Here is a 12,392-nt window from a genome sequence, read left to right as displayed (position 1 = left end):
ATTTGGGGAGAAAATTGAGAATTTTCGGGCAATTTTAGGGAGAAAATTCAGGATTTTGGGGCAATTTGGGGAGAAAATTCAGAATTTTCGGGGGATTTTGGGGAGAATTTTGGGAGAATGTTGAGGATGTTTGGGAGGGATTTTGGGGGAAAAAATCCAAATTTGGGGGCGATTTTGGGAGGAAATTCAGAATTTTGGGGAGATTTTTGGGGAGAAAATCGGAATTTCGGGGAAAAATCAGAATTTTGGGGCATTTTGGGGAGAAAATTGGAATTTCAGGGGATAAAAATCCAAATTTTGGGAGCATTTTGGGGAGAAAATCGGAATTTTGGGGGAGGATTTGGGGAGAAAATTGGAATTTTGGCGGAGAAAATTTGGGATTTTGGGGCCTTTGGGGGAAAGTTGAGGAGGAAATGTGAATTTTGGGGGAGATTTGGGGAAAAATTCCCAATTTTGGGGCAGGAAATTGGAATTTTGGGGGGAAATTCAAGAGTTCTACCGCGACTGGTGGCGAGAGGGGAAATCGGGATTAATTTGGGGGGAAAATTGGAATTTTGGGGAAAAAATCGGAATTTTGGCGATTTTGGGTTTATTTTTGGGGTGATTTTGGGCTGGTTTTGGGCTGTTTTCAGGGTTATTTTTTGGGTGATTTTGGGTTTATTTTTGGGGTGATTTTGGCGTGATTTTTGGGCTAATTTTAGGTGATTATTGGGTTATTTTGGGGTGATCTTTGGGTTATTTTGGGGTGATTTGGGGTGATTTTTTGGGTTATTTGGGGTGATTTTTGGGTTATTTTGGGGTTATTTTGGGGGATATTGGGGTGATTTTTGGGTTATTTTGGGGTGATTTTTGGGCTAATTTTGGGTGATTTTTTTGGTTATTTTGGGGGTGATTTTTTGGGTTATTTTGGGGGGATTTTTGGGCTAATTTGGGGTGATTTTTTGGGTTATTTTGGGGTGATTTGGGGTTTATTTTTGGGGTGATTTTTGGGTTATTTTTGGTGTGATTTTGGGGTTAATTTGGGGCTATTTTTGGGGTGATTTTGGGGGTTTTTTTGAGATATTTTTGAGGTGATTTTGGGATGATTTTGGGGTTACTTTTTGGGTATTTTGGGGGAGATTTTGGGGTGATTTTTGGGTTATTTTTGGAGATATTTTTGGGATGATTTTTGGAGGATTTTGGAGTGATTTTAGGGCTATTTTTGGCATGATTTTGGGGTTATTTTTGGATTGATTTTGGGGTGATTTTTGGGGTGGTTTTGGGGCTATTTTGGGGTGGTTTTTGGGTTATTTTGGGGTGATTTGGGGTTTATTTTTGGGGCGATTTTTGGGTTATTTTGGGGGGGGGATATTGGGGTTAATTTGGGGCTATTTTTTGGGTGATTTTGGGATGATTTTGGGGTTACTTTTTGGGTATTTTTGCGGTGATTTTGGGGAGATTTTGGGGTGATATTTGGGTTATTTTTGGAGATATTTTTGGGATGATTTTTGGAGTGATTTTTGGGGTGATTTTAGGGCTATTTTTGGCATGATTTTGGGGTGACTTTTGGGGTGATTTTGGGGAGATTTTGGGGTGATTTTTGGGTTATTTTTGGGATAATTTTTGGAGGATTTTGGAGTGATTTTGGGGGTGATTTTAGGGTTATTTTTGGCACGATTTTGGGGTGATTTTTGGGTTATTTTTGGGGTGATTTTGGGGTGATTTTGGTGAAGAATTTGGGGTCCCTGAGCCTTTGTTCCGCAGGAACTCGGAGTCGGTGACGTATTTCTGGCAGAACTGGAACATCCCCGTGCACAAGTGGTGCCTCAGGTGGGGATGGGGAAATTGGGGGAATTTGGGATTTTTGGGGGGATCTGGAGGGAAATTTGGGGCTTTTAGGGAGGGATTTTGGGGGGAAATTTGGGATTTTGGGGGGATTTCAGGGAATTTGGGGGTTTTAGGGAGGGATTTGGGGGGGAAATTTGGGATTTTTGGGGATCTGGAGGGAAATTTGGGGCTTTTAGGGAGGGATTTTGGGGGGATTTCAGGGAATTTGGGGCTTTTAGGGAGGGATTTTGGGGGGAAATTTGGAATTTTGGGGGATCTGGAGGGAAATTTGGGGCTTTTAGGGAGGGATTTTGGGGGGAAATTTGGGATTTTTGGGGATCTGGAGGGAAATTTGGGGGTTTTAAGGAGGGATTTTGGGGGGATTTCAGGGAATTTGGGGCTTTTAGGGAGGGATTTTGGGGGAAATTTGGGATTTTGGGGGGGTTTGGAGGGAAATTTGGGGGTTTTAGGGAGGGATTTTGGGGGAAATTTGGGATTTTGGGGGGATTTCAGGGAATTTGGGGGATTTAGGGAGGGATTTTGGGGGGAAATTTGGGATTTTGGGGGGATTTCAGGGAATTTGGGGCTTTTAGGGAGGGATTTTGGGGGAAATTTGGGATTTTGGGGGAATTTGGGGGGGATTTCAGGGAATTTGGGGTTTGGGGAGGAATTTGGGTGGAATTCAAGGGGAAATTTGGAGCTTTTGGGGGCTTTGAGGGGAGATTTTGGGGGAATTCCAGATTTTTGGGGGGATTTTGTGGGAGTTTGGGTATTTGGGGGGAAATTTGGGTTTTTTGGGGAGGAATTTGGGGGTTTTGGGGGCGACTTTTGGGGATAATTTGGGGGTTTTTTGGACGGGTTTTTTTTTGTGGTTGGGTCGTTTCGGGGTCGCCCCGTTTTTGGGGTGCCCCGTGTTGATTTTTGGGGTTCCCGGGGTGATTTTGGGGGGTCCCCAGGCATTTCTACAAGCCCATGCTGAGGAGAGGAGTCAACAAATGGACGGCGCAGGCGGCCGTGTTCCTGGCGTCCGCCTTCTTCCACGAGGTGGGAACCCCAAAACCCACCCGGGAACCCCAAAATTCCCACCGGGAACCCCGAAATTCCCATCAGGGACCCCGAAATATGGGGGGGACCCTGAAATTCCCACTAAAAACTCTCAAATTTTGACTGAAAACCCTCAAAATCCCCCAAAAAAGCCCCCAAAATTCCTGAGAAAAGGCCCCAAAATTCAGCCAGGAAGCCCCAAAATCCCATTCAGGGACCCCAAAATTCCCACCAGGAACCCCAAAATTCCCATCGGGAACCCCGAAATATGGGGGGGAAACCACAAAATTCCCCGCTTAGAGCACCCAAAATCCACCTGGGAACCCCAAAATTCCCACTGAGGACTCTCAAATTCCGGCCGGGAACCCCAAAAATTCCCTCTGGGAACCCCAAAATCTTGGGGGGCTCCTCCCAGATTCGTTCTCAGAACCCCAAAAATCCCCACTGGGACCCCCCAAAATTACCAGGAGGGCCCCCCCAATCCCTCCAGGAACCCCAAAATTCCCACTCAGAACCCCCAAAATTCCCACTCAGAACCCCAAAATTCCCTCTGGGGACCCCAAAATCCCACTCAGAACCCCCAAAATCTCGGGGGGGCTCCCCAAAACCCCACTTAGAGCGCCCAAAATCCACCTGGGAACCCCAAAAATCCCACTGAGGACTCTCAAATTCCACCTGGGAACCCCCAAATTCCCTCTGGGGACCCCCAAAATCCCTTCTGGGGACCCCAAAATCTTGGGGGGGCTCCTCCAGATTCGTTCTCAGAACCCTCAAAATCCCACCAGGAACCCCAAAAATCCCCACTGGGACCCCCCCAGTCCCTCCAGGAACCCCAAAATTCCTTCTGGGAACCCCAAAATTCCCTCTGGGGACCCCAAAATCTCGGGGGGGCTCCCCAAAACCCCGCTTAGAGCACCCAAAATCCCTTCTGGGAACCCCAAAAATCCCACTGAGGACTCTCAAATTCCGGCCGGGAACCCCCAAAATTCCCTCTGGGAACCCCCAAAATCTTGGGGGGCTCCTCCCGATTCCTTCTCAGAACCCTCAAAATCCTACCAGGAACCCCAAAAATCTCCACTGGGATCCCCCCAATCCCTCCAGGAACCCCAAAATTCCTTCTGGGAACCCCAAAATTCCTTCTGGGAACCCCAAAATTCCCTCTGGGGACCCCAAAATCTCGGGGGGGCTCCCCAAAACCCCGCTTAGAGCACCCAAAATCCCTTCTGGGAACCCCAAAAATCCCACTGAGGACTCTCAAATTCCGGCCGGGAACCCCCAAAATTCCCTCTGGGAACCCCCAAAATTCCCTCTCCGGACCCCAAAATCTTGGGGGGCTCCTCCCGATTCCTTCTCAGAACCCTCAAAATCCCACCAGGAACCCCAAAAATCTCCACTGGGACCCCCCCAATCCCTCCAGGAACCCCAAAATCCTGTTCGGAACCCCCAAAATTCCCACTTAGAACCCCAAAATTCCCTCTGGGGACCCCAAAATCCGCCCGGGAACCCCAAAATTCCCATCGGGAACCCCGAAATATGGGGGGGAAACCACAAAATTCCCCGCTTAGAGCACCCAAAATCCACCTGGGAACCCCAAAATTCCCACTGAGGACTCTCAAATTCCGGCCGGGAACCCCAAAAATTCCCTCTGGGACCCCCCAAAATTCCCTCTGGGGACCCCAAAATCCCTTCTGGGGACCCCCAAAATTCCCTCTGGGAACCCCAAAATCCTGGGGGGCTCCTCCCAGATTCGTTCTCAGAACCCCAAAAATCCCACTGAGGACTCTCAAATTCTGGCTGGGAACCCCCAAAATTCCCACTCAGAACCCCCAAAATCCCCTCTGGGACCCCCCAAAATTCCCTCTGGGCCCCCCCCCAGATGTCGGGGTGCGCCCCCCCCGGTTTTGGGGTGCCCCCAACGCCGTCCCTGTGCCCGCAGTACCTGGTGAGCGTCCCCCTGAGGATGTTCCGGCTCTGGGCCTTCATGGGCATGGCGGCGCAGGTGAGACACCCCGAAACATGAACCCCAACATCGGGGAACCCCAAAATCCGGGAACCCCAAAAACATGAACCCCAAAAATGGGAACCCCAACATCGGGGAACCCCAAAAACCTGAACCCCAAAAATATGAACCCCAAAAACCACGGGAACCCCAAAAACCTGAACCCCAAAATCGGGGAACCCCAAAAACCTGAACCCCAAAAATGGGAACCCCAACATCGGGGAACCCCAAAAACCTGAACCCCAAAAATATGAACCCCAAAATCGGGGAACCCCAAAAACCTGAACCCCAAAAACCACGGGAACCCCAAAAACCTGAACCTCAAAAACATGAACCCCAAAATCGGGGAACCCCAAAAACCTGAACCCCAAAATCAGGGAACCCAAAAAATATGATCCCCAAAATCGGGGAACCCCAAAATCGGGGGACCCCAAAAATATGAACCCCAAAATCGGGGAACCCCAAAAATCTGACCCCCAAAAACCTGAACCCCAAAAATATGAACCCCAAAAACCTGAACCCCAAAAATCGGGGAACCCCCAACATCAGGGATCCCCGAAAACCTGAACCCCAAAAACCTGAACCCCAACATCGGGGAACCCCGAAAACCTGAACCCCAAAAACCTGAACCCCAAAAATGGGAACCCCAAAATCGGGGAACCCCAAAACCCTGAACCCCAAAAACCTGAACCCCAAAATCGGGGAACCGCAAAAATCTGAACCCCTAAATCGGGGAACCCAAAAAATTATGAACCCCAAAATCGGGGACCCCAAAAATATGAACCCCAAAATCGGGGAACCCCAAAAATGGGAACCCCAAAATTGGGGGACCCCAAAAATATGAACCCCAAAATCGGGGAACCCAAAAAATTATGAACCCCATAATCGGGGAACCCCAAAATCGGGGGACCCCAAAAAATGGGAACCCCAAAATCGGGGAACCCCAAAAATCTGAACCCCAAAATCGGGGGACCCCAAAAATCTGAACCCCAAAATCGGGGAACCCCAAAAATCTGAACCCCAAAATTAGGGGACCCCCAAAAAACTGAACTTTAAAATCAGGGGACCCCAAAAATGGGAACCTCAAAAACCTGAACCCCAAAAGAACTGAACCTCAAAATCAGGGAACCCCAAAAAAACAGGAACCCCAAAAACCTGAACCCCAAAAATCACAGCATCCAAAAACCTGAACCCCAAAATCAGGGAATCCAAAACCAGGGGAACCCCAAAAATCACAGCACCCCAAAAACCTGAACCACAATAACCGGGAACCCCAAAAACCAGGGGAACCCCAAAAATGGGAACCCCAAAAACCTGAACCCCAAAAACGTGAACCTCTACATCAGGGGACCCCAAAATCAGGGGAACCCCAAAAACCTGAACCCCAAAATGAGGGGAACCCCCAAAAATCACAGCACCCCAAAAACCTGAACCACAATAACTGGGAACGCAAAATCAGGGGACCCCCAAGAAAGCAGGGGACCCCCAAAAACCAGGGGAACCCCAAAACCCAGGGAACAAAAAAAAAACCCCAGGGGACCCAAAAAAACGGGAACCCCAAAAACCAGGGAACCCCAAAAATGGGAACCCCAAAAACCACGGGAACCCCAAAAACCTGAACCCAAAAAATGGGAACCCCAAAAAGCTGAACCCCAAAAACGTGAACCTCAACATCAGGGGACCCCAAAATCAGGGGAACCCCAAAAACCGGAACCCCAAAATCGGGGAACCCCAAAAAAACCGTGGGAACCCCAAAATCAGGGGAACCCCAAAAATCACAGCACCCCAAAAACCTGAACCACAATAACCGGGAACCCAAAATCAGGGGACCCCCAAAAACCAGGGGACCCCCAAAAACCAGGGAACAAAAAAAAAAAACCCCAGGGGACCCAAAAAACGGGAACCCCAAAAACCAGGGGAACCCCAAAAACCTGAACCCCAAAATCGGGGAACCCCAAAAAACTGAACCCCCAAAATCAGGGGAACCCCAAAAAACTGAACCCCCAAATCGGGGGAACCCCAAAAAACTGAACCCCAAAAATGGGGTCCTGTCCCCGTGTCCCTGTCCCTGTGTCCCTGTCCCATTGTCCCTATTCCGCTGTCCCCATGTCCCTGTGTCCCTGTCCCTGCCATTGTCACCGTCCTTGTCCCCTGTCCTCCTGTCCCGTGTCCTGCTGTCCCTGTGTCCCTGTCTCCGTTCTCCTGTCATTGTCACTGTCCCCATGTCCCCATGTCCCTGTCCCTGTCCCTGTGTCCCTGTCCCTGTCCCTGTCCCTGTCCCTGTGTCCCTGTCCCCGTCCCTGTCCCTGTGTCCCTGTCCCTGTGTCCCTGTCCCTGTGTCCCTGTCTCCGTTCTCCTGTCATTGTCACTGTCCCCATGTCCCCATGTCCCCATGTCCCCATGTCCCCATGTCCCTGTCTCCTCATGTCCATGTCCCTGTCCCTGTGTCCCTGTCTCTGTCCCAGTGTCCCCCTGTCCCTGTCCCCTGTCCCCATCCCTGTCCCATTGTCCCCGTGTCCCTGTCTCTGTGTCCCTGTGTCCCTGTCTCTGTGTCCCTGTGTCCCTGTCCCTGTGTCCCTGTCTCTGTCCCAGTGTCCCCCTGTCCCTGTCCCAGTGTCCCCATCCCTGTCCCATTGTCCCCGTGTCCCTGTCTCTGTGTCCCTGTGTCCCTGTCCCTGTGTCTGTGTCATTGTCGCTGTCCCTCTGTCCCCCTGTCCCTGTCCCAATGTCCCCCTGTCCCCTGTCATTGTCACTGTCCCTGTCCCTTTGTCCCTGCCTCTTTGTCCCCATCCCTGTCCCCCTGTCACCTGTCTTTGTCCCTGTGTCCCTGTGTCCCCATGTCCCTGTGTCCCCATGTCCCTGTGTCCCTGTCCCTGTCCCTGTGTCCCCATTCCCGTGTCCCTGTCCCTGTCCCCTGTCCTTGTGTCCCCCTGTCCTGTCCCCATTGTCCCTGTCCCTGTCCCCTGTCCTTGTGTCCCCCTGTCCTGTCCCCATTGTCCCTGTCACTGTCCTGTCCCTGTGTCCCTGTCCCTGTGTCCCCATTCCCGTGTCCCTGTCCCTGTCCCTCTCTCCCTGTCCCCTGTCCTTGTGTCCCCCTGTCCTGTCCCTGTGTCCCTGTCCTGTCCCTGTGTCCCTGTCCTGTCCCTGTGTCCCTGTCCTGTCCCTGTGTCCCCATTCCCGTGTCCCTGTCCCTGTCCCCTGTCCTTGTGTCCCCCTGTCCTGTCCCCATTGTCCCTGTCACTGTCCTGTCCCTGTGTCCCTGTCCCTGTGTCCCCATTCCCGTGTCCCTGTCCCTGTCCCTCTCTCCCTGTCCCCTGTCCTTGTGTCCCCCTGTCCTGTCCCTGTCCCTGTCCCTGTCCCTGTGTCCCTGTCCTGTCCCTGTGTCCCCATTCCCGTGTCCCTGTCCCTGTCCCCTGTCCTTGTGTCCCCCTGTCCTGTCCCCATTGTCCCTGTCCCTGTCCCCAGACCCCGCTGGCCTGGCTGCTGTCACAGGGCAGGGGGATGGCAGGAGGTGACAATGAGGTGACACTGAGGTGACACTGAGGTGACAGATGACACTGATTGTCCCCATCGTTGTCCCCAGACCCCGCTGTGTCGCGGGGCAGGGGGTGACAGGGGGGATGGCAGGAGGTGACAATGAGGTGACAATGGGGTGACAGGTGACACCAGGTGACACTGACTGTCCCTGTCCCTGTCCCCAGATCCCCCTGGCCTGGCTGCTGCCACAGGGCAGGAGGTGACAGGGGGTGACACTGAGGTGACATTGAGGTGACAGTGCCATCCCTGTCCCCATATCCCTCTGGCCTGGCTGGTGTCACAGGGCAGGAGGTGACATTGAGGTGACAGATGACACCAGGGTGACACTCGGGTGACACCAGGTGACACTCCTGTCCCTGTCCCCGTTGTCCCCAGATCCCGCTGGCCTGGCTGGTGTCGCGGGGCAGGAAGTTGATAGGGGATGGCAGGAGATGGCACTGAGGTGACACCAGGTGACATCAGGTGACACTCCTGTCCCCATTGTCCCCATCCCTGTCCCCAGACCCCGCTGGCCTGGCTGCTGTCACAGGGCATGGGGTTGATAGGAGATGGCAGGAGGCGACAGTGAGGTGACAGTGAGGTGGCACTGAGGTGACAGGTGGCACTGAGGTGGCACTGAGGTGGCACTGAGGTGACAGTGACACTCATGTCCCTGTCATTGTCCCTGTCCCCAGATCCCACTGGCCTGGCTGGTGTCGTGGGGCAGGGGCTGTCAGGGGGATGGCAGGAGGTGACACTGAGGTGACACTGAGGTGACACTGAGGTGACACCAGGTGACACCAGGTGACACTCGTGTCGCTGTCCCCAGATCCCGCTGGCCTGGCTGGTGTCGCGGGGCAGGGGCTGTCAGGGGGATGGCAGGAGGTGGCACTGAGGTGACACCAGGTGACACTCGTGTCCCTGTCCCTGTCATTGTCCCCAGATCCCGCTGGCCTGGCTGGTGTCACAGGGCAGGGGATGGCAGGGGCTGTCGGGGGGATGGCAGGAGGTGGCACAGAGGTGACACCAGGTGACACTCGTGTCCCTGTCATTGTCCCCAGATCCCGCTGGCCTGGCTGGTGTCGCGGGGCAGGGGCTGTCGGGGGTGACACTGAGGTGGCACAGAGGTGACACCAGGTGACACTCGTGTCCCTGTCATTGTCCCCAGATCCCGCTGGCCTGGCTGGTGTCGCGGTTCCTGCGCGGGCACTACGGCAACGCGGCCGTGTGGATGTCGCTGATCCTGGGCCAGCCCATCGCCGTGCTCATGTACGTGCACGACTACTACGTGCTCAACTGCGAGGGATGACTGACCCGGGAGAGACCTGGGATAACCCGGGATAGACCTGGGATAAACCTGGGATAAACCCGGGATAGACCTGGATAAACCCGGGATAACCCCCAAAGCCCCCCAGAGCCCCCAGCCCATCGCCGTGCTCATGTACGTGCATGACTGCTACGTGCTCAACTGCGAGGGATGACCCGGGATAAACCTGGGATAACCTGGGATAACCCGGGATAAACCCGGGATAGACCTGGATGAAGCCGGGATAACCCGGGATAACCCCCAGAGCCCCCCAGAGCCCCCAGCCCACGGCCGTGCTCGTGTACATGCACGACTGCCACGTGCTCAACTGCCAGGGATGACTGACCCGGGATAAACCTGGGATAACCTGGGACAGACCTGGGATAACCCGGGATAAACCTGGATAAACCCAGGATAACCTGGGATATCCCGGGATATCCCTCAAAGCCCCCCAGAGCCCCCAGCCCATGGCCGTGCTCGTGTGCGTGCACGACTGCCACGTGCTCAACTGCCAGGGATGACTGACCCGGGAGAGACCTGGGATAGACCTGGGATAACCCGGGATAAACCTGGATAAACCCAGGATAGCCCCCAGAGCCCCCCAGAGCCCCCAGCCCACGGCCGTGCTCGTGTGCGTGCACGACTGCCACGTGCTCAACTGTGAGGGATGACCCGGGATAAACCTGGGATAACCTGGGATAGACCTGGATAAACCTGGGATATCCCGGGATAACCTGGGATAACCTGGGATAACCCTGGGATAGACCCGGGATAAACCTGGGTTAACCCGGGATAACGTGGGATAACCCGGGATAACCCGGGATAAACCTGGATAAACCCGGGATAGCCCCCAGAGCCCCCCAGAGCCCCCAGCCCACGGCCGTGCTCGTGTGCGTGCACGACTGCCACGTGCTCAGCTGTGAGGGATGACTGACCCGGGATAACCGACCCGGGATAACTGACCCGGGATAACTGACCCGGGGTAACCCGGGATAACCTCCCAGGGCACCCCCAAACCCACCGAGGCGCCCCAAAAACCAGCCAGGGCTCCTGGGGGTCCTGAGATCCCCAAATCCCAGCAAAAAATCCACCCAGGACAGTTTGGGGACAAACCGGGACAGACCCGGGATAACCCAGGACAGACCCGGGATAACCCAGGATAACCCGGGATAACCCAGGACAGACCCGGGATAACCCAGGATAACCCGGGATAACCCAGCATAAACCCAGGACAGACCCAGGATAACCCGGGATAACCCAGGATAACCCAGGACAGACCCAGGACAGACCCAGGATAACCCAGGATAACCCGGGACAGACCCGGGATAACCCAGCATAAACCCAGGACAGACCCAGGACAGACCCAGGATAACCTGGGATAACCCAGGACAGACCCGGGATAACGCAGGATAACCCGGGACAGACCCGGGATAACCCAGGATAACCTGGGATAACCCAGGACAGACCCGGGATAACCCAGGATAACCCGGGATAACCTCCCAGGGGCACCCCCAGAAATGCCGGGGTCCCCCAGAAGCTCTGCAGGGCTCTGGGGTGCCCGGATCCCCCCAGGACAGAGCCGAGATAACCCGGGACAGACCCGGGATAAACCCGGGACAAGCCCTCGGAGCAGCCCCCGATCCACCGGGGCGCCCCAAAAACCAACCAGGGCTCCTGGGGGTCCCCGAATCCCACCAGAAAATCCACCCGGGACACTCTGGGGACAAACCGGGACAGACCCGGGACAAATGTGGAATAAACCAGGAGAAACTGGCACAGCCCCCCTGGGCACCCCCAAACCCACCAGGGCACCCCAAAACATCCCAGGGGTCCCAGGGCCCCCAAAATCCCCCTGGAACCTCCAAATCCCCCCAGGAACCCCCCAAATTCCTCTGGGACCCCCCAACCCCTCCCAAGATCCTCCTGGGGACCCCCAAATCCCCCCCAGGATCCCCAAATCTCTCTGGGGACCCCCCAAGGACTCCCCAAATCCCTCTGAGACCCCTCAGATCCTCCTGGGACCCCCCCAAATCCCACCCAGGACCCCCAGATCTCCCTGGGGACCCCCAAAATCCCACCCAGGATCCCCCAGATTCCTTTGGGGACCCCCCCAAATCCATCTGGGGACCAACAAACGCCCCTGGGGGATCCCCAAAATCTCCCCCAAATCCCCCCCGGGACCCCCCAAATCCCCCCTGGCTTCCCCCCAACCCAGGGACCTCAAACCCCCCATGGGACCCCCAAAACCCCCCCAGGACCCCTCAAATTCCTCTGGGGACCCCGAAAATCTCTCTGGGACCCCCCTGGGTAGCCCCAAACCCCGCCTAGGGACCCCCCCAAACCCCTCCTGGGGACCCCCAAATCCCTCTGGGGACCCCCAAATCCCTCTGGGGACCCCAAAAACCCCCCCTGGGGACCCTCATATCCCACCCAGGACCCCCAAAATCCCCCCCAGGACCCCCCAGATCTCCCTGGGGACCCCCCAAATCCCACCCAGAACCCCCCAGATCTCCCTGGGGACCCCCAAATCTCTCTGGGACCCCCCTGGGACCCCCAACCCCCCCCCAGCGGGTGACTGTCGGATCAATGCAATTCCGGGGGGCTCTGGGGGGGTTTTGGGGTCCCCCCCGGGCTCGGCGCTGTCGGCACTTTATGGACTGACCCCTGACCTCTGACCCCTGACCCTGACCCTGAACCTGCCAGGACCTTCCAGAACATTCC

General features: G+C 55.1%; 1 protein-coding gene across 1 annotated transcript in view; it reads left to right on the top strand.

Annotated features, from left to right (window-relative positions):
* The window catches only part of DGAT1 (diacylglycerol O-acyltransferase 1), a 56,761-nt gene extending 45,907 nt beyond the window's left edge, over nt 1-10,854 (top strand). The window contains exons 14-17 of the mRNA XM_058824728.1: nt 1,744-1,809; nt 2,763-2,850; nt 4,787-4,849; nt 9,534-10,854. Of these exons, the coding sequence (XP_058680711.1) occupies nt 1,744-1,809; nt 2,763-2,850; nt 4,787-4,849; nt 9,534-9,674 (358 nt within the window). The 3' untranslated portion in view covers nt 9,675-10,854. The remainder of the gene's footprint in view (nt 1-1,743; nt 1,810-2,762; nt 2,851-4,786; nt 4,850-9,533) is intronic.
* Nucleotides 10,855-12,392: the final 1,538 nt, after the last annotated feature.

This window comes from Ammospiza caudacuta, chromosome 1 (genome assembly GCF_027887145.1).
Source record: "Ammospiza caudacuta isolate bAmmCau1 chromosome 1, bAmmCau1.pri, whole genome shotgun sequence".
NCBI classification, from domain to species: domain Eukaryota; kingdom Metazoa; phylum Chordata; class Aves; order Passeriformes; family Passerellidae; genus Ammospiza; species Ammospiza caudacuta.
This window is presented reverse-complemented; position numbering and strand designations above follow the sequence as displayed.